The 25446-nt window shown below is 57.7% G+C and overlaps 10 protein-coding genes across 10 annotated transcripts; 5 read left to right on the top strand and 5 right to left on the bottom strand.

The window, feature by feature from the left end:
• Positions 1-344: 344 nt before the first annotated feature.
• BJ171DRAFT_406999 (cytochrome c/c1 heme-lyase) lies at positions 345-1316 on the bottom strand (the record flags this gene model as incomplete). The annotated part of the gene is made up of 4 exons (XM_053107250.1): positions 345-507; positions 590-673; positions 817-950; positions 1176-1316. Coding segments are annotated over 4 exons (522 nt in total), but the record flags the coding sequence as incomplete, so codon positions are not given.
• Positions 1317-1673: 357 nt separating this feature from the next.
• Positions 1674-5452, bottom strand: BJ171DRAFT_54205 (Sodium/calcium exchanger protein-domain-containing protein). Its single transcript, XM_053112960.1, has 10 exons — positions 5185-5452; positions 4909-5049; positions 4723-4780; positions 4496-4570; positions 4205-4355; positions 3882-4099; positions 2941-3753; positions 2505-2780; positions 2305-2385; positions 1674-2153 (listed from the first exon to the last, which is right to left on the bottom strand). Exons 1-10 carry the CDS (start codon positions 5365-5367, stop codon positions 1909-1911), a joined length of 2241 nt encoding a protein of 746 aa, XP_052967939.1. The 5' UTR covers positions 5368-5452; the 3' UTR covers positions 1674-1908.
• A 152-nt stretch (positions 5453-5604) lies between these two features.
• BJ171DRAFT_499918 (uncharacterized protein) lies at positions 5605-7976 on the top strand. The gene has a single exon (XM_053110525.1). It carries the CDS (start codon positions 6037-6039, stop codon positions 7780-7782), a length of 1746 nt encoding a protein of 581 aa, XP_052967938.1. The 5' UTR covers positions 5605-6036; the 3' UTR covers positions 7783-7976.
• BJ171DRAFT_499916 (uncharacterized protein) lies at positions 7977-12497 on the bottom strand. The gene is made up of 15 exons (XM_053110524.1): positions 12203-12497; positions 11895-12043; positions 11639-11747; positions 11217-11409; positions 11000-11102; positions 10805-10924; positions 10548-10652; positions 10336-10398; positions 10079-10201; positions 9795-9944; positions 9630-9710; positions 9353-9500; positions 9158-9207; positions 8593-8949; positions 7977-8491 (listed from the first exon to the last, which is right to left on the bottom strand). The coding sequence occupies exons 1-15, from the start codon at positions 12306-12308 to the stop codon at positions 8186-8188; spliced, it is 2163 nt and encodes a 720-aa protein (XP_052967937.1). The 5' UTR covers positions 12309-12497; the 3' UTR covers positions 7977-8185.
• Positions 12498-12607: 110 nt separating this feature from the next.
• On the bottom strand, positions 12608-15827 carry BJ171DRAFT_441046 (P-loop containing nucleoside triphosphate hydrolase protein). Its single transcript, XM_053108063.1, has 9 exons — positions 15732-15827; positions 15256-15629; positions 14952-15069; positions 14562-14807; positions 14223-14362; positions 13917-14079; positions 13490-13693; positions 13295-13391; positions 12608-13208 (listed from the first exon to the last, which is right to left on the bottom strand). Exons 1-9 carry the CDS (start codon positions 15753-15755, stop codon positions 12733-12735), a joined length of 1842 nt encoding a protein of 613 aa, XP_052967936.1. The 5' UTR covers positions 15756-15827; the 3' UTR covers positions 12608-12732.
• Positions 15828-15890: 63 nt separating this feature from the next.
• BJ171DRAFT_499913 (uncharacterized protein) lies at positions 15891-16750 on the top strand. Its single transcript, XM_053110523.1, has 3 exons — positions 15891-16191; positions 16309-16372; positions 16555-16750. The coding sequence occupies exons 1-3, from the start codon at positions 15912-15914 to the stop codon at positions 16637-16639; spliced, it is 429 nt and encodes a 142-aa protein (XP_052967935.1). The 5' UTR covers positions 15891-15911; the 3' UTR covers positions 16640-16750.
• On the top strand, positions 16731-19160 carry BJ171DRAFT_499911 (S-adenosyl-L-methionine-dependent methyltransferase). Its single transcript, XM_053110522.1, has 7 exons — positions 16731-17233; positions 17527-17648; positions 17806-17926; positions 18014-18125; positions 18276-18444; positions 18581-18729; positions 18831-19160. Exons 1-7 carry the CDS (start codon positions 16894-16896, stop codon positions 19015-19017), a joined length of 1200 nt encoding a protein of 399 aa, XP_052967934.1. The 5' UTR covers positions 16731-16893; the 3' UTR covers positions 19018-19160.
• Positions 19161-19522: 362 nt separating this feature from the next.
• Positions 19523-20644, top strand: BJ171DRAFT_499910 (uncharacterized protein). The gene has a single exon (XM_053110521.1). It carries the CDS (start codon positions 19641-19643, stop codon positions 20457-20459), a length of 819 nt encoding a protein of 272 aa, XP_052967933.1. The 5' UTR covers positions 19523-19640; the 3' UTR covers positions 20460-20644.
• A 1693-nt stretch (positions 20645-22337) lies between these two features.
• BJ171DRAFT_422821 (uncharacterized protein) lies at positions 22338-22688 on the top strand (the record flags this gene model as incomplete). Its single annotated transcript, XM_053107565.1, has 1 exon — positions 22338-22688. A coding segment is annotated over one exon (351 nt), but the record flags the coding sequence as incomplete, so codon positions are not given.
• Positions 22689-24301: 1613 nt separating this feature from the next.
• BJ171DRAFT_441039 (ER protein Pkr1-domain-containing protein) lies at positions 24302-25369 on the bottom strand. Its single transcript, XM_053108062.1, has 2 exons — positions 24906-25369; positions 24302-24792 (listed from the first exon to the last, which is right to left on the bottom strand). The coding sequence occupies exons 1-2, from the start codon at positions 25298-25300 to the stop codon at positions 24690-24692; spliced, it is 498 nt and encodes a 165-aa protein (XP_052967931.1). The 5' UTR covers positions 25301-25369; the 3' UTR covers positions 24302-24689.
• Between the last annotated feature and the right edge of the window lie 77 nt (positions 25370-25446).

Here is a 25446-nt window from a genome sequence, read left to right as displayed (position 1 = left end):
TCGTATGCGATGGCATGCGTCAAGCTATGCCATAAGAAATAGAACAGATCACCTCCGAGTGAAGATCACCGGTCGCAGTGCAGCGATGCGGAAATCGAGGATGCTGGGTTGTGAGGGGGATGTATTGCACACACAACTCGTGATCGTCGGAGTGAATATTGCATGCAGGGTGAGTGCACCGCAGGAACAGAACCAAAGAAGGCAGGATTGTCCAAGCCAGGGCCAAGACAGACGCCGTGCAAAGTGCCACCCACGATCAATGGCATCGCCGAGCGACAGGGCATGGCCCAGGCTCACTGCGAGCCAAAGCACCGCTGCCACGTCTCCGCAAATGTCTTCCGTGATCGGTCGAAAAATGCCGAAGGCGAGTCGAGAGCAGGCCGGACGTCGACGTGGAAGACGGGATTGTCGCCTTCGGGATAGCCGCCGTAGTAGTCGATCACATATCGCACCTCCTTGCCACAGCGGTCCACAACCCAGTCGTGGCGATCAAAGGGCTTCTCGGCACTACAGATTCAAGAGAGTGGTCATCAGCAGCCGCCTCGATGGATGGCATCCAGGCGCAAGGAATCTGCAACACGGTGCTTACCCAAAGAAGCCGTAGATGCGGGCTTTCGGGCTCAGGTCGTGGGGCCGGCCCATGAACCGCGCGAGCTTGACATCCTTGCAGTCGCTGGCATGGCCGAGGGCATCGATGGGGACGAGTGAGTCGACAGTGGTCCTAATAATGCTGCTGCAAGAGCAGCAGTCACGCATGCTGCCACCAAAGCCACGGATCTCGGTGTGAGATCGAGCAGAGACGATGTGGGCCCATACCAGTGGTATTCGCGCTCCCACTTCATGATCTCCTCCCAGCAGGCGTCGTTGAGGAAGTTGTGGATGTCGACCATCATCGGGACCGCATCCACGGGGGTCTCCCAGCCCTTGCGATTCAGGGCATTGTAAAATTGCTGCCGATGCGAGCAGGCCGATGCAAAGGGTGAGAAACAAACAAGCGCATCGATAAACGATCATTCCGGAGCTGCGATTGGCGGCGGCAGCATCGCACATCAAGAGATGCAGCCAGACACACAACAAATCACGCAGCTGCGTTGTCGACCTCCCTCTGCTGTGACCGATGTGCTCGAGACCGCGACGCCCTCGCGAGATTGCACGATTGGTTCGGAGGTCCTTACCTGGGGCGATGGATAAGCCCAGGTCTTGCCGGTCTCGTCGGCTTTGGGGATAATGGATGCCGTTCGCTCAGTGGGCAGAGGCTTGTCCTGACCGGGGGCCATAGAGTTTCCAAGATGCGGCATCATATTCTGGGGGTTCAGGATGCCAAAGGATCCATCCTTGTTCTTGACGGGACACTCGCCGCCGCCCTGGGCAAGCCTGGAGTGGTCGACCGGGCATCCGCCAGAGCTCGTCTGGTTTGAAGGAGACATTGCAGGTTTGTGGTTGCGGGGAGGGCTGGGGCGTTGGGAGATGAGCGGCGGCGCGAGTAGATGGATCAAGAGCAACTTGCGTGTCCCGGACAGCGGTGGTGCGAGACGAGGCCAGGCGAGCTCGAGATGAATTGGGGGCAGAGGAAAGAAATCACAGCGGTGTCACTTGGTTTGGGTCGGCAGGGAGAAAAAAAAAAAGGTATTGTCGACACGCCGCCTGCGCGATCAGGTTCCACGATTGGAACCGGCTCCCTTTGTTCCGCAAACCGATGCATCTCGACATGATCATGTCGGGCCGAGCTGGTGCCCCATGGACAACACACGGCGGGCGACGGGCCAGGGCGCTGAGACGGCAGTGCTTCCATACGACCAAGCACTGTATTTCGATGCAGCGAGCTGCATGTCCCAGCGTCATCGATCGCCAGCAACCAACGACCGCCCGCCCCCAGAGCGACCGAGCGGTCCAGCCTCGCCCCGACACTCATCCGCCAAGGCCCGAGCCGAGGATGCTGAGCGACACCACCAGCACATATCCAAGGAGGAAGCCTGTCCCAATCTGGCGGTCAAAGTTGAAGTTCATCAGAGGAATGACCACGAGAGCGCCGACGAGAACAGCAAGAAGAATGAAGCAGCAGCGCCGGACTGTTGCTGAGGCCGTGACGGGATAGCTCTGGCCGGAGGTGTATGTCTGGTAAAAGGACGACACGCCAAGGCCCAGAATAATGTCTATCGAGGGTGAAAGCTGTGTGAGTTCTTGTTCCCGTCCACGGCGACTATCGGGCTGCTCGCAATTCAGTCAATAGAAAGCCCCTCCTCGCCAAGCACACATCCACAGCCATTCCGTTGCTCAGGTAGGTCGAGACACAAGGCAACTTACTCAGCATCGGCGCTCCATAGCAAGCCCCGACTGCCATAGCGGGGAATCCCATCCGGGCAATTGTGATGTTCGTGACAAGATCTGCGGACAAGACAGGCCCCTTGAGTTATCTCGATCCCGCGATCCTCCGTCTTCCAAGACTGATTGGACAATAGCAGCTTGCCGATTCCGGCGGTTCGTTTGGCTGCAGGTAAACATACCTCCGAGACTGTTGCCGATGGCAAAGACAGTCATGCCCAGAATCGCCTCGTCGATACTCAGGATCAGACCAAAGGACCGCAGCAGCTCCACCACTTCGTTAGCGATCACATAGATCCACACGACACCATAAAGGAAGCCAAAGACCGACAGCCCAAACCCAAGTCGTTGCAGCGGAATCCCTAGTCGACCCATTAAGAGATACGCAAGACCAACAAACAGAGCCGAGAACAGCAGCGCCTTGGCGTACAGCAGGACAAGCGAATCGGTCGAGTGCCCTGTTGATAAGCACGGAGCAAAGTCCGGATGAGACCGTTGCGCACATGTGCCTCTGCACCCGCGCACAAGTACAGTGGCATCGTGAACGATCGAAGCTCTGCCGACAACAAACTGCCACTTTGGAAATCGCCAGCAGTCGCTGTCGGTCATTGGACCTACCCCAGATTGCCCAGGCTGCAAACAGCGGACCAAAGCACATTTGCAAGTAGACTATTTCCTTGCGTGTGCTTCGGCCCTCCATCTTCTCGACCACAGTGTCTTCGGGGTCGAACGGAACAGGGGACGATAGCAGATCGTCGCCTACGTCGTTTGCATCTTCGCGGACAGCTTGCAAATGGCCATCGCGGCTCTGCAGATACCGGGCCTGTTGTTCGCTGCCAACACCGGGGGCAAGGAAGAGCTCGTCGTCTGGTGCAGTGTGCTGCCGAAGTGACTCTAGCTCGTTGATCGAAAGGACATCAATCGGCGCTCCCTCTTCTTCGCCGACAACAGGTATCGTCAGTGTCAGCAGAAACTGGATTGGGGTCTGGATGATGGCCCATGCCTTCCGCACCAGACTGACGCGATGCCACTTGCGGAAGATGGGGAACAGATCGTGGAAAGTCTCTGTCCAGGGAAACGGCGGCGGAGGCACATAGTAGTTGCTGAAATCAGGGTCGCGTGTGCGTGCATGGATGACCTCTTCAGGGGCGGGCGGTACCAGGCTGTATCCCGGCTGGTGCTGAGTAACAGGTGAGAAGAGACCAAAGATGTTGGTTCGCGACTGTCGATTCGAGTCTGAAAACGACCAACTTCCACCCGGCTGTCGGATGCTTGGAATGCCGTCCCGTCTTCTGCCGAATTCCCTTGGCAGAGATGTCGTCTGGAGGCCCAAGATCGATCTGCGTGTGAAAAAGTCGCCGTCGAGACCACGCTGCTCTGCAGTCGGGTTTGGGATCAATCCATCGACTTCGTCCGAATCCTCAATCCAGTCTTGGGATCCGGGGATAGTCGGTCAGGACAGATACGCACAGTGTAAGATATACGTCCGAGATCGCCGCAGCTTCCCCTTTCTGCAGCGCCGACTCTATGGATCTGATCGCTTTTGAAGCTTGACGCACCTGGCTCCTCGACGTCATCGAGTAGAATCGCTGCTGCATTGCGGGCCGCCTTCTGTCGTCGATAGATGATGTTTCCGATCACAACGACAGCCACGTACACGCAGTAATACAGGATCAGGAAGATGCTCTCGAGCTGGGAGATGAAGCCATCGTTGATGATGATGAGAATCCAGATGATGCTGAAGATAAAGAAAACAAGGTCTCGGACAAACGGGCGTCTGTTCGGTAAAGATGAGTTGGTTTCTGATGATCCCTTGACTCGAGCGGACTGCCTCGACACCAGCAATCAGGACCAAGGAGCCACATGCCCAGCTGTGCCATACCTGGGAAACTGAAATGGAGATATGAAGGCAACCACCCCAACGATTCCAAGGGTAATGAACGTTGCGGCACCAAGTAGCTCGCCAAGCGCCATGGACACACTGCCCGAGTCCAGGGCCGAGAAAGTCGAGAACAGGTCGGGTGCTCCGTTGCCTGGGGAAGCGGCGATCTTGTAAGCTCTAGCTTCCTTATGGCCGAAATTGTCCACAGCTCCAAAATCGGCCTCGCCGGCGACCGGATCAACTGGCGGATCAAGCGACCGACTTGCACCGACGGGGCTGGGTATTCCTTACCGAGAGCCGCCAGGGTCACGCCAGAGACTGTCTGGGACAGCAGCATCGACGACGAAATGTACGATAGATTCGGGCCTGCAGTTTCCGAACCATCCAGCGCACACATTTTACCATCGGTTGGTTATCATTACCTAGCGGCAGCGCATTTCACTCCCGCCTTGAGTATCTAGCCCAAGGCCATGGTCCTCTCTGGACAATGATCGCTTTGCTCAATGCAATGCACTTACAAAAGTACGACTCGGCCGCGGTGCCAAAGAGGATGAATATGTAAATCAGCCACAGCAGCTGCAATCCAACGGTTTCGCATAGCCATCGGGAGAAAACAGACAAGGTTACGCTGGGAACGAGCCACGGGTCGATCGATGGACATTCTGGCTGATGCAAGAGTGCAGACATTGCCATCCAGCACGGACCATGATGCCGAATCCGAATGTGCTTTGGCCAAAGGTACAGTAGTATATCTTCATATAGTTGAGCAGGCCCGATTCCGGGCTCGGACAGTGCTCCCTCACAAAGGCACATGCGTCGGCTTCCGAGGCTGGCGGGGCGACGCACTGCCAGAGGGAAAGGCATCAGCAAAGTGTGTGAATGAACTGGGTGTGATAGCAAGCTCGCATGCTGTAGCGATTGCATTCTGGATCGATGGGCGCATGTTGTAGCGATTGCATTCTGGATCGATGAGCGCATACCTCGCTGCCGTGTAGGAGGCTTTTGAGGGGCGACAGACCGGCCGAGGAATTCGCTTCAAGCGGCGACAGACCGGCCGAAGAACCAGCGACGGAGCCAGCGACTGAGCCAGCGAGGAGCACCAGCGCCAGCGCCAGTAGCAGCACGGACGACGCATACGGACGCTGGAGGAGTATCCGGGACATGGGCGCGAATATGGCAGTCGACTGGGGGCTTGAGCGGGACGAGATTCGAGATGCAAGTCCGAGTTCGGTCTGGTTTCGGGTCTGGTTTCGGGTCTGGTTTCGGGCCAGCGCTTGGGTCAGGGTGCGGCCTGGCTGTCCGCGCCTTGGCAGGCGCGGCGATGCGTCCCGGTTTCTCCGGTGATCAAACCAAAAATGGCAACTCGCCGCATTTCGGCGATTGCCCGCAACTCGCTCCTGATCGCCCATCGCCCATCGCCCATCGCCCATCGCCCATCGCCCATCGCACGGCCATCCGCATCGGTCGCCTTCTGCACCGGCCATCCGCACGATCGCCACCTGCTTCCGTCGGCACCAGGCAAGGCACCCGCATCTCCGTCTTCCCGCAGGCCCATCGGCTCCGGCTCCGGCTCCACTCCTCCTGCAAGCGCCCCCAAGCCCATCGCAATCGGACGTCGTCATCGCGATTCAACGCTCTCCATCTCAACGAGCTCTCCCGGATCGAGCACGCCAAGCGCACCCAGCTTCCTCTTCAAGCCTGTCCTGCTCGTCGACAACCGCCAGTCCGAATCCACGGCACAGCTACGGCACGCCTCCGAGACCCATATCCGGCTCGCCACCTGCAGACCGCTTCCCTCTCGCCACCCCCCGCTGCTCGCCCCATCTGCAATCATGATGACCCAGACAAACTCAATCCAGCCGCATGGCCAGCATAACCCGCACAGCCAGCGCAATCAACACAGCACGCACACCCGCCCCGCGCACCGCCAGGATCAAGAGCCCCGCCAGGAACTCTGCTGCAAACTCGCCTCGGATCTCGCCGTCCTCGTCGACAATTCATCGGCCTTTGCAGATGTGCATTTTATCGTCGAAAACGGCACCAAGACGGTCTATGCGCATGCTTGCATCTTGGCTGCACGCTCGCCCTATTTCGCGTCCTGCTTCACACAGTATCTCGGTGGCGGCGCCGATGAAAAGACCGGTTCCAGCCCGGTCCTCAACCGCTTGCGGCCCATCCAAGTCGAGTTGCCCAATCTCACACAGCGCCATGTACAGGCATACATGTACTACCTCTACACGGGCTCCTACCAGACCGACCTGCCGCCAAAAGAAATCCTGCCCTTCCTCCAGGTCATCGACGAGTTCCAGGACGACGACCTAAGCGCCGTCTTTGCCGATCTCAAGGCCGACCATTTGCTGCTCTCCGACTGCCTCGAGACTCTGGATCTGGCCGCCTCCAAGTTCGAGACGTCCGAGGTGTACCAGACGCTTACCTCGCGATGCATCGACTTTGTCCTGTCGCCAAAAAACGGCGACCTGGCCTGGCGATTCATCGAGTTCGACCTCGGCGAGGAGGCCATCCTGTATCTCTTCGATTCCGACGACCTCGAGTTTGACGAACTGGTCATCTGGGACCTGATGCTCAAGCGCGCCTGGATCATGGCAAAGGGCGCAGAACGGCCCCTATCGCAGCTCAAGTCTTTTGCTTCACTGGCCGAACTACCGCCGCTGTCCATCGGCCTGCCAAAGTCGATAAGGATCCACGACCTCGAGCGGCTTTCGACCGAGGAGCAGGGGTTGTTCACGTCCTTCCTCTATCGGCTGTTCCCGACCTTCCGCTTCCCGCTGTTAAGCTCGGACCAAATCACGGACCATATTCTGATGTATCGGCGTTTTCTAGATCCCTCCCTCGTCGAACATCTGACCGACTATCTGCACGATCCCACGATCATTGCCGAGACCGACCCGCGGCTCTCGCCCAGGGCCCAGTATGTCAGTCCCAAGAGCGAGATCATCTCGCGCACCGTCGAAAAGAAGCTGCTGGAATCGTATCTGCCCGCACACAATCTGGTGCTGCTCTATCGGGCCTCCCGCGACGGATTCGAGGCCGCTCGGTTCCATCAGCTCTGTGACAATAAGGGCCCGACCCTGTGTGTTGTCAAGTCGACTACCGGCGAGATTGGCGGCGGGTACACCGAGATCGGCTGGAAGTCCAACAACCCCTCGCAGCTGGGCCAGGCTTCAGAGACGGCCGAGAAAATGGACCCGAATGCCTTTTTGTTTTCTGTTCGCGAGACCAAGCCCCCGAACCTGGACCGCTCGTTCTCGTCCACGTCGTCCACGACACTGAACGAGGAGGCCGAGCACACTCATTCGTCGGTCTCTCCAGGACTGACCGCCGAGATCAGGAGATATCCGGTCCAGGGCATATTCTCCAACCACAGCGTTGTGCACGATGCCGGCTTTGGCCCCTGCTTTGGCGACGATCTGATTATCAGCGACAACTGTGGCTCCAACAGCCGATCCGAGTGCATCGACGATGCATATGAGAAGCACGGCCCAATCATGGGCACACGGTACCCTGGTGGCCATTTCAGAGTCGCCGACTACGAAGTCTTCCAGGTGACCAAAGCCTAACGCCTGCTTCTGCGACGCCAGCGCCATCCTTCTCAATTCCCAGCTCCCACCTGTGCGCATCATCATACAGTAATAGCCGTATCGGAGCTTGGCGTCCTAGACCAGATTGCATGTTCCTCGCGCTGTCTCTCCTGTCCATACCAACTCACTCTGGACTGCTGCGCCTGGACGGGCAATAAACCTATTTATGAATATCGGGAAGGACCAAATACCTCATTACGCGGGCTGCCATCCCGGCGTCGACATCGGCGTCGGCATCGGCATCGGTGATCCGTATATTCGGGGCTCTGGCCAGGGTAACTTGAGTCGCTTAGCTTCCATGCACCGTGAGTACATCATGTGGCCATGGCTGCGATGGACGGGTGAGTGTATTCAAGGCCCAGAAATAATCAACAGTCCTGGCTCAAAACAGAGTGTCCCGTTTCAAAATGGATGCACCGTAGTACCGATTGCTCAAGGCGTGCTCGATCAGGTAGTCGTGGCCACACTCATCCCATTGCTCCCGTTGGATCCAGATGGAGCTGGGCTGGTCGCTGCTTGGCCGGTGTGCCAGGGCGTATTTGGCGGCTCCTTTCCATGCATCCAGCAAAGGATCTCTAGCCAGAACAATGTTGACTTTCTGAGAGGGCTCGCATAGGGCGCGGATTTCGTTGTAGAGCCGCGTGGTAAAGTTTGGATACTGCGAGTGTCCGCCGGTGACAAAGACGTTCTGGATGTTTGCCAAGTCAAACGGGAAGAAGCAGTGTGAAACCACATGACACATCCTCAGCGATGCTCAATCCGGCGACGGTCTGCGGCGCGGGCCAGTACCTCAATCATACGGATCTGCGCCGCTTGGTCAAATCGTTCGATCACATCCGACAGCACCTCGACGACTCCGGCCTGATCAAGCCCAGCAATCGAGGGCTGAAATAGCACCTCGGGGATGCGGATTCGCTCGACGTTGAGATGGATCTGGTAGTCGCGAGCCTCTTTCTCGATCTCAGTTTCGCGGCCCGTGGGGACGCCATGCGAGAGATAGTCGATCAGCGTGTTTGCAAACGGCGACTTGTTCTCGCCAAAGATATCCTCAGGCACAAACTCTGGATCGTGCGTCGTCAGGAGCCCATCGTATTTTGACAGCAACAGGGCATCCTCCTCGTCTTCGTCCTCGTCTTCGACACCTTTCTGCATCCGCGAGAAACCACACCACACCGAGTCAGTAGGCGACGGCGCTGGGGCATGTTGCCAGATGCAAGCCAGGACTGTTATGGTCCGTCGATATAGCAGTCGGCACATCTCCAGCAAACTTGGACAGGCCACCAATGTCCGACAATCGGCCTCAGTAGCCAGAGGACGGGTCATGGCCTTGGTCTGGATGCAGCGAGCGCCTTACGATTTCTCGGTAGATTCCCCAGTCGTCATCGTCGGCACCAAAGGTATCCTCTGATTGGCCAGTGTGTCCACGCAATTTGCAATAGATGGGCCGTGGTCAACGAGATAGGTCAATGCCGCTTGCGTTTTGTCATTGTCACCGTGGCCAGAGTCCGAACGAATCGATTTGGGACAGGTCGACTCGGACCCGTCTTACCAGTTTGTGCCTTCCGGCGACGTTTTGGCGTTGGCTCATCGCTTGCCAGCGATGCAATGTTCTTCATGCGCATCTGCGAGGCCTGGCTGCGTCGATCGGCCAGCTGCGCTCTCTTGCGCTGCCGTGCTCGAACCTTGTCAACCACCAGCTGCAGTTTCCCACGACGGAGCGCCGCGATGAACAAATATGAGAATGCAGTGCGGATCTTCGTTCTAGGTCACTCTCTGTTGGCGCTTAAGCTGCCGTGGAGTGTGTGCCATGCGATGCGGCCACGTACCTGTCGCTTGGCTCTGAGCTCGGTGAGCCACTTGCCAAAGTCTGCATTGCGCGCTTCTTCTTCATGTCGCAGAAGCTCTTCCTGCAAGGGTCAACGGCATCTCGTTCAGCATCTCGTTCAGCATCTCGTTCAGCCGCAGGAGCCAGTGCCGAGCAACAAACGAACCTCTCGTAGCCGCTCCTGCTCCTTGTCCTTGCGTGCTCTCTCGCGGGCGTCGTGGCCAGCCTTAAGCAGTCGGCTCTTGCGCTTCTCCTTCTTTTGCTCTTCGGTGAGCTCCGAGTCGGGCACATCCAGGTACAAAAACACAGGCTCGTCCTACGGAGCAGGCAGTGTTTGTAAAGAGACTTGCGCATACACGGGCTGCGGAAACTCTGGAGGGTAGTGTCTCGGAGCACACCGGCTGCCGCTCATGGCTCTAGTGGCCGGCAGCGTCGATGAAGTGTACTTACGCGCTCTGGCGGCGGCTCGACGATCCCCAATTGCTTGTTCCGAGCCTTCTTGATAGCAACTTCAGTTTCTTTGACGACATCCTCGCACTCGGCCAGCGACTCAAACCCGTGCGATCGAAGCTCCTATAGCAGGAGAAGAGGATCGGCAGCAGCGCCATTGTCGAATCAGACCAAAGAAGGGTAAGCGCATGCTTGCACATTCAATCCCTGGCTGGCATGGCTCTGGTGCGCCTCCATCGGGTTATTTCCAAACGCACCGCATTATCAGGATTCTGAAGCAATGCGTTGAGGACCTCCAAGTATTCTTCCTTCTTTCGCAGCTGAAAATGCGACAAGCATGAAGCGGTTTAGTATCCATGCTTCTCTACACCTGCCAGCCGGACCCACGACGGATCCAGCCCAGACGGATCCGGCCCAGACGGATCCAGCCCAGACGGATCCGGCCCAGACGGATCCAGTCCAGACGAACCTTTTCTTCTCGATTCTTGGCAGCCTGCTCTTGAAGCCTCCGTCCCTGCTCCTTGCGTCGCTGGGCCGCTCGTTCTTGCTCCTCTGCTGTGAGAGTGGGGCCAAACTGGTGGCAAGTACTTGATAGCATTAGTTCCGTAAACTTCCATGAGCGCAGATGCAATCCCGTCATAGAATGAAGCATGGCTGTGCCAGTACACCACCCAAGCGGCTCAGGACCAATTGACCCGGTCCAAGCCCAGCGCACCGGCCCTGTACCTTGGAAATGTACGGGAACTGGATCGCGATATCCTTTGGCGCCAAGCTCTGCGGGTTGGACAGCTCTCGTAGCTCGTTCATGTAGTCCAACGAGACATAGCAATGATTGTGCACGTAGCTCTGCATGTTTGATAGTAGATGCCGTGAGTGGGCCGCAAAGGACGACCGCTTGCATCAAAGCCAACAGGGACATACCTCCGCGTCCGCAGGAGAAATCTTGACTGGAGGGATCGACGAGAACTTCATCTGCAGCACCTTCATCATGTAGTCGACACTCTGCAGGCCGCCGTACGATATCCTGGAGGCAACAAGCAGAAACACCGGATCAGGACCGCATTCGATCGAGGCCGTACGCGCAAGATCGCCAATCCATCTGGCTTGATCCTGAGAGATTAGGCACAGAGATCCCAACCTTCGGCAATGCTCAACCACGCATCGCGAGTCCCATATCGGCAGCAGGACCGTTCCGTTGTGGTTTGCCGACACGATGAACCCGCCTTGGCTGGATCCCAGAGGCATCTGGTTGTTGTAGTAGCTGAAGCAGGCGTCGATTCCGTACGAAACGGACGGCGCCTGGTAGACCTCAAACAGAAGCTCCGAGGAGACTGAAGCGGCCGCCATGAACATGTCAGCCAACACCTTGGACCCAATGCCCAAGGAGCCGTTTGAGCGGCATACATCGCTCGACATCAGTGGTTCCGTTCGATCTCGTTAAGCTGCTCGATCGGGCGACCATCAAGCGTCGCAAGGGGGTCTCGTCGCTGCCGCCCACTGTTGTCTCCGCTGCCGCTATCGACTATTGCTATCGACTATTGCCATCCATGAGCTACCGACGTTTTCGCGAGTGCAGAGGATTGCAGACAGGCTCGGTCATCAGAACCGGATGGTGAACCCGATCGGTGTCTATGCCGAGCCGCAGAAAAATATAGTCCAGCGTATGCTCCTGAGGGTTGGTCGGGCGAGCGGTTGCAGAAAAGACGAGCGGCAACGCATTAGAGAGACGGGTGCGCATTGGGTCGGAGATGTTGTTCGAGACGGGGCCATGGCCAGCAGCCACATTCATCGAGTAGCCGATGGTGTCGTTGCTTACCATCAGATCAGAGTTGACCAGAACGCCGCCATCAAAGGCCGACTTGGCTGCCCCCGTCAGGCCGGCGAGATGGACATTGTTGCCGACGAGGATCCGATGGTGCGTGCCCTTTTTATCTTTATGCTTCGCCACGATATTATCGAAAATCACTGCAGTAGGATGCCGACACCGACGATAGCGGGTTAGAGAGGCCAGACAAGAAGGGCGGGCACGCACGAATGAAGCCAACGGGACCGAGGACGGCGATCTGGCAGGTAAGTCTCATGGATGCGGTCGATAGGCTGGATGAGATGGGGGTGGATTCGCACATGGAGGTAATTTCTGGTCCGCCCAGCCCGCCCGAAGCGAGTGGGATCCGGCATCGACGACGATCGGCATCGACGAGTTGCGGTACGAGTCGTAGCTGTTGGCCATGACTGTCAGCGGCAGAGGAGGCCAGAGGTTGAAGGTCGGGCAAAGGATGCCCCGCTCGCGGATGGTGAGCAGCGGCCGAGATCAAAGACGAGCGGGCGCTCCAGGATCCGACACCCAAGCACGGCCCATGCCCCCCGCGCAGACAGCATCCGGGAGCACCCGCATCCCTGCGCTTCAACCAGGTGCGATCGGGATACTGCGGGGAACGAAGTTCCTCGCTGAGGTCAATGCATGTCGTGCTGGCAGCAGTCGAAAGCCTGCATTGCCTCGACCGCATCGGCGAGGCGATTGATTTCATTGCACATGACTTTGCTCGATGCAAGCCGTTTCATATTCCGTGTTCATGGAAATGGGATGGCGTCCCGATTCCACCGAGTAGAGCGCACGGCCAGCGCTCCAGTGCACCGCAACCCATTCGGATCATCTAGTAATCCCCTCCACCGCCGCCCATGTGGTCGCCCCGCTGGCTGGCCATAGACTGCTTCTGCTGCTGCTTGAGCTTCGGGCAGTTTGAGATTCTGTGGCCGAGACCACCGCAGTTGGTGCAGCCCACCGTGCCAATGGCGTTGTCGACCTGGCTGAACTTTTCGGTCGGATCCTCGAGCTGCTCGAGGACAGGAGGCACTGACTGCTTGGCCTCTTTGAGCAGGTGCTTCAGATCAAGCAAGATCTGCTCCGAGCAGTTGCGGTTGATGAACGTCGTGGCCACACCTGTCTTGCCGGAACGGCCTGTGCGGCCGATTCGGTGGACATAGTCCTCGATCTCCTTGGGCATGTCGTAGTTGATGACGTGCTGGATTTCGTTAAAGTCGAGACCCTTCGAGGCAACATCAGAAGCGACCAAGACATCGGCTTTGCCCTCCTTGAAGGCACGCACGGCGAATTCTCTTTCCGATTGGTCTGGGACAATCGAAAGAGGGGTGTGTGCATGAGTGCCTCGGCAGCATAGCACTCGAGCCACCAGAGAAGCCAGAAGCGTACCATACCTTTCCCGCCGTGGATGGCGACGCAATCGATGCCTTTCAGCAGCAGGTATTCGTGGATGTTGTCGACGTCGTTCTTGTTCTCCGCAAAGATCAGCACCTGAATACCCCGAGGACGTCAATGACTTGCTTCCGCCCCATGGCTCTCTGCACTTTGGATCGCCCCCGCTGCTGTTGCTACCCGCAAACGGCGCTTACCGGAGGGGGTCGTTTCTGCAAACACTCAAGCAAATACACCATCTTGGCTTCTTCCTTGACATATTCGACCTCCTGGATGACGTCCAAGCTGGCAGCGCCTGCACGGCCGACGTTCACCACAACAGGCTTCACCAGCGCGGAGCGGGCAAAGTCCTGGATCTTCTTGGGCATCGTGGCGGAAAAGAGCAGTGTCTGACGCTGATACTGCAGGAGACAAGCACGAGTTGATTGGCATGCAGTATAGAAATGAGCGGGGGGAGCATGTTAACAAGCGGATCCACAACGTCGGTGCAAGTGGGTGTGTGTGTGGATCGATGCAGTTCTCGGGTCGATCCTGAACAGCAGGTTGCGTTACATATGCAAGGCTCCAAATGCGGTTGGCCGTTTTCTTGTCTGGCACTCTCGATTCGATGTACGAACGACATACCTTGAAGAATGACATGATGTTTCGGACATCCTCCTCGAAGCCCATGTCGATCATGCGATCGGCTTCGTCGAGACACATGTATTTGCAAATGTCCAGGTTGATTTTGCCCTTCTGGAGAAGATCCTGAAGACGACCTGGTGTGGCCACGACGATGTGGGGTCCTCTGGGTATGGCAGCAGCAGAGCGATGTTTGGGATCAGCAGAGCGATGTTTGGGATCGGCAAACGCAGCAGCGGCTCTTTCCAAGAACGTGGCATAATGAGTAGCGAGATTAATCCTCGGATAGATCCGGGCAGAGCGACTTACTTTCGTAGAACGTCGGCTTGCTCATTCATGGAGATGCCACCAATGCACAGCAGCGTGCGTATCTGGGGGAAGCCGCCAAGGCTCTCCAGACTCTCGCAGAATGCCTTCGAGACGTCATAGGTCTGTCGTGCCAGCTCTCGCTGTTTCGAGACAACGGGTTGGTTTGTACCGGTCGGGACACAGGATTATTAGAGCCAGAGCACCTCGGGCCAGGGACTAGATTCAGAACGTGCTCTGAACAGGGTCATCGACACTCGATCCGGCGGCGCTGCTCCAAGCTCACTCTCCAGACGGTGCATCAGCCCATGTGCATCGTTTCGGTCACTGTGGGATACATACCGATGGACAGATGATCATGCCAACGGGCCCTTCGCCGCGTTCCAGAGGTAGTCTAACCTCGGCCTCCAGCGCGCGCATCACCAGCGGCAGCGTAAAAACGAGTGTTTTTCCAGAGCCGGTGAAGGCTATTCCAATCATGTCTCTGCCGCTGAGCACTACCGGCATGCCCTGGATCTGAATGGGCGTGGGTTTCTTGATGCCTTTCTTCTCGAGCTGGGCCAAGATGGAGTTCGGGAACCGCATATCCTGTTGAGGCCAAGGGTCTGGATCAGCGTCTGGAATACGTTTTACAACAATGTGAGGAGCCGAGATGCGCGGAAATGCTGGGCCGACGGCATTTCCGTATGTTACTTGGGAATGCGGAAACAGCCGAGAGCCGTGTGCGCTTACCCGGAATGTTCGGATTGGCGGCGGGATGTGCTCTCCCTCGGTGAGGATATGAAACTCCTCTCGGATCTTTTCGTATTCCTCTTCGGACATATCACGGATGTGCTTTGGTGGATTCCAGCTGCCAAGAGTCGAGGTAAAGCCAGCGCCCCGGTCAAATTTCGTCCGCTCCTGACACTGGTTGCCAGATCGCTCTGTATACTCGGGGCTCGGGGATCTGCAGCAGATGGCGGCCTGGTTCTCGACTGGCGATGCCGAGGAATCAAACACTGCAAAGATTGTGCCGCTCCGGGCTCGAGCAACTTACGATGTTGTCATGGGCTTGTCGTAGGTAATGCCTTTGGCCAGCTCGCGAGCCGAAAACAGGGCTTTGTGTGATCGCTCCTGGGCCAGCAAAATCGACTGCTCCTCCTCGATCTCCTTCTCCAGATCGGTCTTTTTGTACTCGTGCTTCTTGATCTCCACGGCTTGCTCGATCAGGGAGACGTTCGCCATCGGGCCGGCCCTGGGGGCGTCGTCGTCGGCTGCCGGCATCGAGCTGTCGTCGTCCAGAACCACCCTTCGGCGGTGGTCGATGGATGCGAGCCGCGAAAACTTTTCGTCCTTCCGCTGCCGGATCGGAACGTATGGCACATAGCTATCGGCCTCGCTGATCAGGGCCGAGAGGCCGTCGTCTTCTTCCTGGAGATGGCAGGACAGCCCCGAGGGTTGCGGATGTTGGTGAGCTGATCGTGTGCGCCGCTCTGGGCCGGCCAGACTGGGCAGCAGGGCTCCGGCACTTACCCGCTTGCGCTTGCTGTCGGTCATCTCGGATGATGGTCGGCCAAGAACAGATCGCTGGGCCAGCCCAACCGCGCCCTCAAGTCGCCGCTGCTGCGCGTGTGGCGATGCGGCTCGATACCTTTTCGCTCGCCTCCATCATTCTCCACCATTCTCCATCGTCGTCCAATACCCGCATCGGTCATGGCAGTGCTCCAGGAATACAGCATCTTCAGCAAGCTCGCTCTTCTGGTCCTCGCGGTTGAGATTGTGGTCTACCTTGGTGCCCTCATCTCGCCGTCGTTCATCGGGGCTTCCAAGCGCCGAGCCCTGCTCAAGTTCCTGCGTAACTCGCACAAAGTCAAGGCCCTCAAGCACGCCTCTTTGATTGTTGCGGCCTGCGTGGGCTTGCTGTTCCTCGAAAGTCTCGTCCAGATCATCCGAAAGTCCAACCTCCCGAATGATGGCACTTCGAACAGCGCTAGTACGTTTCCTGTCGAGCGCCAACCGCCATGGTGTAGCCGCGCTCGGTTCGGCCGATGCTCTGTCGCCGGGAGCGTCTGGAAGTGCTGACCAGGGCTTTCCACATCATTTTATCCAGTAATCGTCCGGGTCACTGCCGAGCGAGACTTTGCTATCACCTCCTTCACGGCATTCGCAACTCTGTGAGTACCGTAACGCTCTTGGCGATCAGACCTCTGTTGGGCCCTGTGCTGGATATTCGAAGGAAGCCCTGACGAAACGGCAACGGAAGCGTTGATACAGCTCCTGTCCAGCGATAGCCGAGGGACGAGGGTGCCACGGAGCTTGCATCTAAGCTAACAATATGCGCATGTCTCTGTCTCAGTGCTGTTTTCATCAAGCTCAAGGACAAGAACAGCTACCTGAAGTTGCTGGAAAGGCTCGAGAGCAACGATTCCAAAAGCGAGTAGATTCATCCGATAGCGTGGAGGGTTGCTCCAGCAACCCCGGTAGACACTCGGACACCGCGATGCCCTCCGAAGTGCCTCATACCGTCAATATATTCATCGATCGCTCGGGCAGCCGTTGGGTCTGCGGTGTGGCTGGCGAGCGAGAGCCCGCTTGGTTGCATTTGGCGTGGGCTTGGAGCCAACCGGCCCTGCTTTCCGTCTCTGTCTCGGCACCACCTGCTCATCTATCCAACCATCCGCCTCGCCGCCCTCCCATGTCCTCGCATCCATCGTTTCCGCCCTTGAGGGACCATGCTCCCGCCGCCCCATACCAGGCCGGCGATAGCTCGTCGTTCCGATCGCCGGGCACACCCCTCCCGCCTCCGCGTCGCAATCTGCCAACGACAGCGACGATCGATGGTATCAGCCCGCTGCCCAGCTTCCATCCGCCTGCCTCGGCGCTGCCGCACGACTCCCAGGACGAGTCGATCCGCGGCACCAACGATGACGCCGTCATCAGCCGAGCATCTGCGGTTGAAATGGGCTACTTGTCGGACCCATTTATCAAATGGTTTGTGCGCCGAGGAGCCAAACGCCCACCCATCATCAACCGAGGTATGGCGAGCACAACGATCTAGGCGAGGAATACCGAAACGACCCGTGGCTGCCCAATAGAGTGTATACGAGGCAACAGAGAGGGCAATGCAGATAGCCAGTAGATGCTGGAGGCAGGACGCACCAACGGCAAACTCCTCACATCAGCCAGGAAGAGCGCGGACAGCATTCTTGGCTGTCGATCGCCGTTGCAACGAATGCAGCCAGAGGCTATGACGACAAAGTGGGACTTACGAGGTGCCGCCCACTTGTGTCTGGATCTCATGTCGTGACGATCGCTGCGGTGGATACAGGCACATACTCCCGAGTTCGGGCTCTCGACGATCTCACCGCCAAGTTCCTCAAAACCAACCCGGAGTCGAAGCAGGTCGTGTCGCTGGGGGCAGGATCGGATACTCGATACTTTCTGTTGAAGGTGGGTGCCGGCGCCATGGCTTTGCCAATATTCCCAACAGGGTTGCATCGACATGCTCGATACGCTGCTCAACGATGCTGCTCAACAACGCTGCTTAACAATGCTGCTCGACCCATCTTGACTATTGCGGCGACCTCGGGGTGCTCCATCGTCCCAGGCTGGTGGCGTCTCGGCCCGGAATTACTTTGAGATCGACTTTGGCGAAAATACCGTCAAGAAGGTCGGTGTACTTCGAAAGAAGAAGGAGATGCTCGAGCTGCTAGAGGACTACAAACTCGGTAAGGCCCAGGCTGCATGGGGACATCGGGACCTTCCGGATGACAATACCGACTAACGCTTTGACGGCGCTTGTTGTCCGGCCTCAGCCATGGGTGGCATGGAGATCCACGCCAAGGGATACCATTTGATTGCTGGAGATCTCCGCAAGTGGGAAACCGAGGTCGTTGCCAAGCTCGAATCCCACGGATTTGACAAAAGGTGGGAGCACTTGGACGTCCGCGAACTGGGCATGCTCTTGGCCTTGGTTGCGCATCTTGATTCTGACCACAGTGCATCGTCGACCCAAAACGCACATCTGCTTACACCGGTCTCCGTTGTCTGGCGCTGCCCCGCGGATGCCACCGATAGGCTGCCGACGCTGTTCCTGTCCGAGTGTGTAATGATATACATGCTGCCTCAGGACTCGGACGCCCTCGTCAGATGGGTCGCCACCCATATGGACAACGCCATGTACGTGACCTATGAACAGATCCTCCCCGACGATGCCTTTGGACGCGTAATGCTCCATAACCTGAAGGTATGCGATTGCGTGGCGGAACGAGCGCAGACCGGAGAGACATGTCCATGTGTACGCTGGAGACTCTACGGGCCTGCCCGTCATCGGACATTTTGGTCGCCGACAGGCCGATAATACTCCAAGTTGCTCCCCGCAGATGCGTGGAATCGAGCTGCCCGGGATTCACTCGTATCCCACAATCGAAGACCAGAAGGAGCGCTATCTCAAGCACGGCTTCGATCAAGCCCATGCACTTGACATGAACCAGATCTGGGATCACCACACCGATCCGCAGGAGCATCTAAGGTGGGCACGACTGAATGTTTGTCCGTCGTGCGCGCCTGCGACACACAATATTCTGCTTCTGCCTGCTTAGGTGTAGTGCTGACGCTGCCTGCATGTTGCAGAATCATGAAATTGGAGATCTTTGACGAAGTCGAGGAATGGAGGCTGCTGAGTGCGCACTACTGTGTCTCGTGGGCATTCAAGAGCTCGCTAGATATGCAGGACCCGCTGTCGCCCTTCCACGGAGTCCAGTTCACAGCATACGAGCCCATCCGTCCGGTGCTTCCCATCAAATCCGGCAGCAGCTAGACCAGCCCGGTTCGGCAATTCATCGATAGCCATTTACCGATTCTGTGCACAGCCATGAACGGATGAGCAAATGAACGGATGAGCAAATGGATGATTAAGCGAGCCAATAAACGAGTCGTCAGAGCACATCAGCGTTCACAAAACGAAAGGGGACACTGCTTGCACTGATTTATCTGGGTGGGAATGCTCGTACCTCCATCCTTCATGATGGCTACCCAGCACACACTCGATGCTGCACCTTGACAGAGAAAGGATTGTGCATCCAGTCCCGGTGGCAGCGGTTTGCGAATCCTCACTTTGCCAGTCGCCGCACAAGTCCCGGCTCTCTTTCCCGCCACCCAATCATGGACCGGCATCATGATCGCCCAATGCCACCAGCCAGACACCCCCTGGTCCTGCCAGCCAGGGCAATAGCTCGACGGCCCGATGGATGCAGGCCCATTCGCTCCTGCATTTAGGGCGGTTCGCTACGGGCGATACTGCGTGTGCTCTGTCGTCAACGAGAGGCAGCTTCTACTGACACCATCTCCGTCCATTCAGGGGCCCGCTGGTGTCTGCCTCTGCTACCCGCAACCGCCACCGCTCTTCGCCAGGGCTTGTCGATATCAAGTCCGGGATCCCCCATGGATTTGCCTACGGAAATACTCGTCCTGATATTCCAAAAATGCCCGTTGCCGGGCCTCTATATCGCCTCCAGGGCTTGCCGGAAGTGGAGGAGCTGCAGTCGCTCGAGGCTTCTCCGGCTCACAGCCCACATCACCCGCAAGGGCATTCTCCCGGACGACCGCACAGGTCGTCATGTTCTACCGCTCAAAGCTCTCTCGGCCTTCAGTGGACAGCTGAGCCGGCTAATCGCACCCTGGGGTGATATGGACCAGCATGCCCTCGATGGCCTCTGGCGCTGGTGTGGAGCCAGTCTCCAGGACCTGGATCTTTCGACGAGCCACCGCATCAGCAATCTGCCGGCCATGCCACTCCTCCGGTCGCTGAACATCTCTCGCTGCTTTGGCTTTTCACCCGAATGGATTGGAAGGATACCCGAGCTGTTTCCGAACCTCCAGCGCCTCGACCTTTCTGGCACACACACCTCGGACAAATCCCTTGCGATGATGGCCGGCGCTCCGGCGGTCTATGCATTCCTGTCGCTCTCGCACTGCCTCAACATCACCGATCAAGGACTCCGGGTTTTGATCAAGTCGGCCACCTTCTCTGTCGCCCACCTCGACATCAGCTTTTCATCGGTATCCTTTGAGGCTTTCTGCGAGGGCGAGGGCGAGCAACTCGATCCTCGCCTCTGCCGAATCGTAGCCCGGGGCAGCGACTGGACGGGGCGGCAATGCACTGCCCTGGGATCCAAGGGCATCCGGGTCGACGCAGATTGGAAACTGTGGGATGATTCGGAGGAGGGAGTCCGGATATGGCTGCAGGCCATCTGCTCGTAGACCGGGCGGGCAGGCTGGTCAGTGCGCCCGCTGGGAGCCGGCAAGGGCGGGCATCCTCGATCTGGCTCGCCCCGGGCCTCGATCGTCCTGGGGATACTGATTGTCCGGGGACATCGATCGTCCTTGGATATCGATCGCCGATCGTACTGTGGATGTTGTAGTCGACACAGCCGCTTGGGGATCCCTGGCGCTGATGCCGTGGGAAGAGGTGCTGACGAGCATGCCTCGACCGCGGGCTGCCACAGGGTGCAGTGCATTCGTCGAATCGCTGTGCGGGGATAGGCATGACTTGAATCGCTGTGCTTGATGGCCTTGCTGTGTCGCCGCCCGAGACGAATGTATCCACCTTGAATGAACTGCTCGTCGCAACCACAGAGCGGTTTGCTGCAGCAAGGATGGCCTGTCGATTAATACCGAGTCGGCTGCCAAGGCATGCCAATATAGCCGGTGGTGCCCAGGCAACTGCTTGGCTGATAGGCAGACCCATCTCCGTTGCGATCGTTGTTGACACCGGAGACACTGCCGGGATGCTGCTGAGATGCTGCTGGGATGTGATTGAGAGGGTCGACGCTTTGTCCCGGAGTTGGTCTGGCGGTGGTCTCTGGGCCAGGACATTGACTGCCTCGGCCACCCATTCTCGCCCATCGCCGACGTTGATTACATCGCCTGCACTGCTTGCATCGCAATCCGATCGGCCTCGCTCGATCCGCTCCCTCCCCGACCGCCATCGTGCTCGCATGCGCTGACTTCATCGTCCGGGATCCGTGCTGGCGCTGTGATTCGCACGGCCAACGATCCCTGCTGGCAGACCACTGATGTCATCTGGTCTGGCTTTGCCGCTCTTTCTCACTTTCTCACGACCGGCCACATGCCTCTATTGCAGCGGGCAATTGGAATCCTGGCAGCCGCTTCCCTCCACTTCAATGGCCCCGGCCGTGCTGTCGCCCCCGCGTCTCGAGGAGTTTTAAGCGGGAAGCGATATTCCAATCAGCAGTTCCACCCACTGCTTGCTCTCGCTTTTGCTCTCCTCTATTACAAAGGTCATATGAATCGTGTATTGGCTTCGGGCTATTCGCCGCCTCTTATCGTCGACGCCGTCTCCATCGTCTTGCCCTGGGAGCTGCGCCGGCTGCTCTGCTCCCATCAACCTGCCGCCGAGCCCATCCAGCCGCCGCCCAGCTGCCTTTCCACGAGCCAATGATGCAATCCGAGGCCTACCAGACTCCGCGAGAGCTGTCGCTCGCATACGATGCTCCGCCCCAGAGCTTCAAAGGGCTATACCACTACAAGACGACCTTCTCGACTTCGGCCCGGCATTTGCCTCAGAGGACCCATCCTCCGCCGCTCTACGTCTCAAGCCAGAATCTGCCGACCTGGGGCGGAATGGTCTCGGACTCCCACCAGCGGGACAACGCTCGGTATCGAAAGCCACGCGACGTATCCATCATGCCGAGAACAGATCCGCGCAGCGAGTCAGCCCAGTCGATTCTGCCAAGGCCCCAAGCCGATCCCAAGCAACTGCGGATGAGTCTTGTTGGTAAGCACGGTGGATCGGGTTGCCGTGATGTCCACCAACGACCTCGTCTCCCGGCCGAGTTGGCTGTGCTTTGATCCGAGCACTTCCGGCCTCCGTTACCGATCCGCGCACACTCGACTTCTTTGAGACATGGTCCGTTGTGCTTCTCATGTCTACGAGATCTTGGCTGTGGTGTCGGGTACCCTGGGCAAGGCCGATGCTGCTGAATCAAATCGAAACAATTGCATCGCTCCCCAGTTTGTCCTGCTCCTCCTTGGCCAGGCATTTGGTTGGCCAGGCGTCTGCATCGAACCACGCTCCTCACGAATTCCCGCATCTTTCCAGAATATACCGACAGGTTCATGGGCCGACTGCTGAACTACAGCTCTCCAAAAATCACAGACATCAACGTTCCCACCCGACAAGCCTTCCTGCTTCACATCCTCAACCGCACACATCTGTCACTGACGGTGCACCTCACGGCACTGCTGTATCTCAAGCGGCTCAAGGACAAATACCCGCATTGCACAGGCTCCTTCGTCTCGGGCCACCGGCTTCTGCTAGCGGCGCTGATAGCAGCCGCCAAATACCTCACCGACGACACCTTCGACAACAGGGCCTGGGCATCCGTCTCATCCGGGCTGTTCACATTCGAGGATGTCAACGCCATGGAGGTTGAGTTCATGGGCTACATGGATTACCGCCTGTACATCAAGCGCAAGGAGTGGCTGGCTTTTTTGACCTACGTTGGCAACTGGGTCGGAATGTCGGCAGAGGGCTTCTACTACGAGCTGCTGCTCTGCGATGAGCAAGAGTACTCGGACTCGAAGGGAGGCAGACCCACCGGGCATCTGCTTTATCTCTGGGATAACTGGCTCGAAGCTGATCTCGGTTCAGGTTCTGGCGGCCCAAGGGACTGGTTGGATCGCCATCGCCTCCTGGGCGGACACTTGGCGGACCATCACCGCCCGTCGATCCGGCCTGCTCTCCGTGCTCCCCAGCCCGACTCGGGCCACCGATTCGGCGCCGAAAGTGGCTATCCGCAGCCCCCGCGCTGGACCTCCTCCTATCGAATCGATCAGCCTCTACAACACCCTCAGCAGCTGCAACCTTCCCAGCCTTCCCAGCATCCACAGCATCCACAGCATCCACAGCATCTGCAGCATCCACAGCATCTGCAGCACCCGCCACCGCTGCATCCCTCGCAGCTTCCACAGCTTCCACAGCGATCGCTGCAGCCGGCGCCGTGCTCCGCCGAGCTTGTCGATCCTTGCCGGTATGCCTTCTCGCTGGCCTACGCGACGCCGCAAGGATTCAGTGGCAGTGACCCTCATCGCATCGAAATCACTGGTTCAAATGCCACGTCGCGATTGGAGTCTATGGGATGTATCTATCCACCGTCTGCTGCCCTTGAGGTCCCTGGATTTTGCTCCTCGGTCGGTCCTCGCGGCTTTGCCACTCACACGGATGCCATAACCCCGGATGCTTTCCATTCAAGCGTCCATCCGTTTGTCGATATTCCGCTGACTCAAGAGGAACAAGCCAGTGCTCCAGGTGGCCACAGCAGCCGTGATCGCACCGGGCATTCCCATGTCACTTCCATGAAGCCTGCGTGGGAAACCATGCCACCGACAACATTGGTGGCTCCAGCAAGTCTCGAGATCCGTTGCCCAGAGCGCGAGCTCTCAGCAACCAACCAGGCTATAGTCCTGCCGATATCCAGCAGTGCTAGTAGCTCAGACAGCTCAAGCAGATTTGTCATTTCAAGAACAGCCGAGCCAGCGGTACCCATTCCGATCAACCTTCCGGGCCAGCTGAAGCAAGATATTGCTCACATCATGATGCCGACCATGGTCTCGCCAAAGCCACATCCACTGTGTCTACACAAGTCCTCGTCAAGCACGATCATTGATAGTCAGAGCGACCTGATGGACTGGAGTCTATCAGGGGTATCAGGACATGTCGATGGCAAGCGTCCGCCGGCACCTGCTTTTGCTCTCCAGGCCGAGACTGTCCCGTTCCATGGAACTTACTCAAAGAGCGGCCTTTTCATGGACGAGCAGCGGAGGCTCGAGTGCGGGCTGATCGATGCTCTGAATCTCGACTACCCAGGCTGGGTGCATGACTGCGAGTCAATCGGGCATCATCCACTATTTCCGGAGCTCGATGACGAGGACGGATCCCATGACCGAAGCGCAACCATCCTGAATCGGTTCGGACGCATGATCACCTCGTACATATTCCAGAAACCGGACTAAGGAGCGATCAACCCGAAACGTGGCCCGTTCCTGAGCGCGGAGGGTGACTTTTTTCTGGGTCTTGAATACACACCCATTCATTCACCCACCACGGCCAAACGCAGCACCCTTGATTCTGCACCTCTGCACTGCGATGCCATATTTTGATCCATGGCATGTAGGTTATGGCGCCCGACTCTGGCATCTGGTCGACAGGGGTTGGCTCTCGAGCATACAATACTACCCGGAATGCGATCTCGGCATCACTGTCACAGGAGAACGACTGTGGATTCAAGACTGTGCTCCAACAACATTGACCAAAAACAATCACACGGCCTGCACACTGTGGCTTACAGATCACTGTGCTGACGGCAGTGGTTGGCATGAAGGAACACAGATGGGCGCTGTTCCGTTTCGTTCCGAACAACGGTATGTATTGCCCTGTTGCCAAAATTGCCCCGGCTCGTAGTTGTGGTGCTAGTTGGTTTTCTTGCTCAAGCTGGCTTGGTACTCGTCGTTTTGCTTCTTGAGCTCTTCGTTGGTAAGAAGAGGAGGGCCTTTGGACAGCTCGTAGAGGAACCTGTGGGACGGAGGGTCAATCCAGACGCAGAATAGTTCGAGCTGGGTGTCAGATCGGCGAATATGAGATGTGGACATGAACCGAGCTTTTTGTGGAGCAGCACGAAAACCCACCACTGCAGACTGGCAAACAAACAAGCGGAAATGACAATGAGGATCAGCACATGGATGTTTCCGCCGGTGAGGACGGCCAGGACGATGAGCGAGAGGATCAGGAAGGCAAAGGACAGGTTCATCATGGCGGCTACCCGGCCCTTGATTCCCGGATTGAGGATCGAGTCAATGATCTCTTCGGCCAGGGTGATGGGCTGCTGGTTCGGCTTGGCATCTTCGGCGTCCTCCTGGGTCTCATCGTCATCGGCAGGGGCTTGGATTTCATCGCCGTCCTCATCGTCATCGTGGCCGGAATGATCGTGGTCGTCGTCGTAGTCGAGATCAGCGACGGCGTCGGACTCGACAAAGGCAGCCGAGTCGGCCTTGACGAGCTTGTCCTGATGGTCGCTGGACATGCTGGATGCGATGCAGTGCGGCTTGGCTTGGCCAGGGAGATCGGGCTGGATGCAGCGAAAGCTTGAGCGGGCGAGCGAGGGAGGGGGCGGTCGCGGCTGGATCTGTGCTGTCAAGTGCAGCCAGGCCCGTTTGCAACCTCGCTGGC

The sequence above is a fragment of the Polychytrium aggregatum genome (assembly GCF_025602895.1).
Source record: "Polychytrium aggregatum strain JEL109 chromosome Unknown BJ171scaffold_13, whole genome shotgun sequence".
NCBI lineage: Eukaryota > Fungi > Chytridiomycota > Chytridiomycetes > Polychytriales > Polychytrium > Polychytrium aggregatum.
This window is presented reverse-complemented; position numbering and strand designations above follow the sequence as displayed.

Bases quoted from the DNA above. Each gene is read 5' to 3' on its own strand.
- BJ171DRAFT_54205 (XM_053112960.1), bottom strand. From the start codon at position 5,367: ATGTCCCGGATACTCCTCCAGCGTCCGTATGCGTCGTCCGTGCTGCTA. The intron at 4,781-4,908 runs GTCCGTGCTGGA...GTTGGATTGCAG, and splicing joins CATTCGGATTCGGCATCATG to CTGCTGTGGCTGATTTACAT. The intron at 2,154-2,304 runs GTAAGTTGCCTT...CACCCTCGATAG, and splicing joins CTATGGAGCGCCGATGCTGA to ACATTATTCTGGGCCTTGGC.
- BJ171DRAFT_499918 (XM_053110525.1), top strand. From the start codon at position 6,037: ATGATGACCCAGACAAACTCAATCCAGCCGCATGGCCAGCATAACCCG.
- BJ171DRAFT_499916 (XM_053110524.1), bottom strand. From the start codon at position 12,308: ATGGCCAACAGCTACGACTCGTACCGCAACTCGTCGATGCCGATCGTC. The intron at 11,103-11,216 runs GTTGGGATCTCT...TGTTGCCTCCAG, and splicing joins GTGGTTGAGCATTGCCGAAG to GATATCGTACGGCGGCCTGC. The intron at 10,653-10,804 runs GTACAGGGCCGG...ACTTGCCACCAG, and splicing joins AGTTCCCGTACATTTCCAAG to TTTGGCCCCACTCTCACAGC.
- BJ171DRAFT_441046 (XM_053108063.1), bottom strand. From the start codon at position 15,755: ATGACCGACAGCAAGCGCAAGCGG. The intron at 14,080-14,222 runs GTAAGTCGCTCT...TGCCATACCCAG, and splicing joins CAAGCCGACGTTCTACGAAA to AGGACCCCACATCGTCGTGG. The intron at 13,694-13,916 runs GTATGTCGTTCG...TGTCTCCTGCAG, and splicing joins ACATCATGTCATTCTTCAAG to TATCAGCGTCAGACACTGCT.
- BJ171DRAFT_499913 (XM_053110523.1), top strand. From the start codon at position 15,912: ATGGCAGTGCTCCAGGAATACAGCATCTTCAGCAAGCTCGCTCTTCTG. The intron at 16,192-16,308 runs GTACGTTTCCTG...CATTTTATCCAG, and splicing joins TGGCACTTCGAACAGCGCTA to TAATCGTCCGGGTCACTGCC. The intron at 16,373-16,554 runs GTGAGTACCGTA...TCTCTGTCTCAG, and splicing joins TTCACGGCATTCGCAACTCT to TGCTGTTTTCATCAAGCTCA.
- BJ171DRAFT_499911 (XM_053110522.1), top strand. From the start codon at position 16,894: ATGTCCTCGCATCCATCGTTTCCGCCCTTGAGGGACCATGCTCCCGCC. The intron at 17,649-17,805 runs GTGGGTGCCGGC...CCATCGTCCCAG, and splicing joins CTCGATACTTTCTGTTGAAG to GCTGGTGGCGTCTCGGCCCG. The intron at 18,445-18,580 runs GTATGCGATTGC...TGCTCCCCGCAG, and splicing joins TAATGCTCCATAACCTGAAG to ATGCGTGGAATCGAGCTGCC.
- BJ171DRAFT_499910 (XM_053110521.1), top strand. From the start codon at position 19,641: ATGGATTTGCCTACGGAAATACTCGTCCTGATATTCCAAAAATGCCCG.
- BJ171DRAFT_441039 (XM_053108062.1), bottom strand. From the start codon at position 25,300: ATGTCCAGCGACCATCAGGACAAGCTCGTCAAGGCCGACTCGGCTGCC. The intron at 24,793-24,905 runs GTGGGTTTTCGT...TCCGTCCCACAG, and splicing joins TTGTTTGCCAGTCTGCAGTG to GTTCCTCTACGAGCTGTCCA.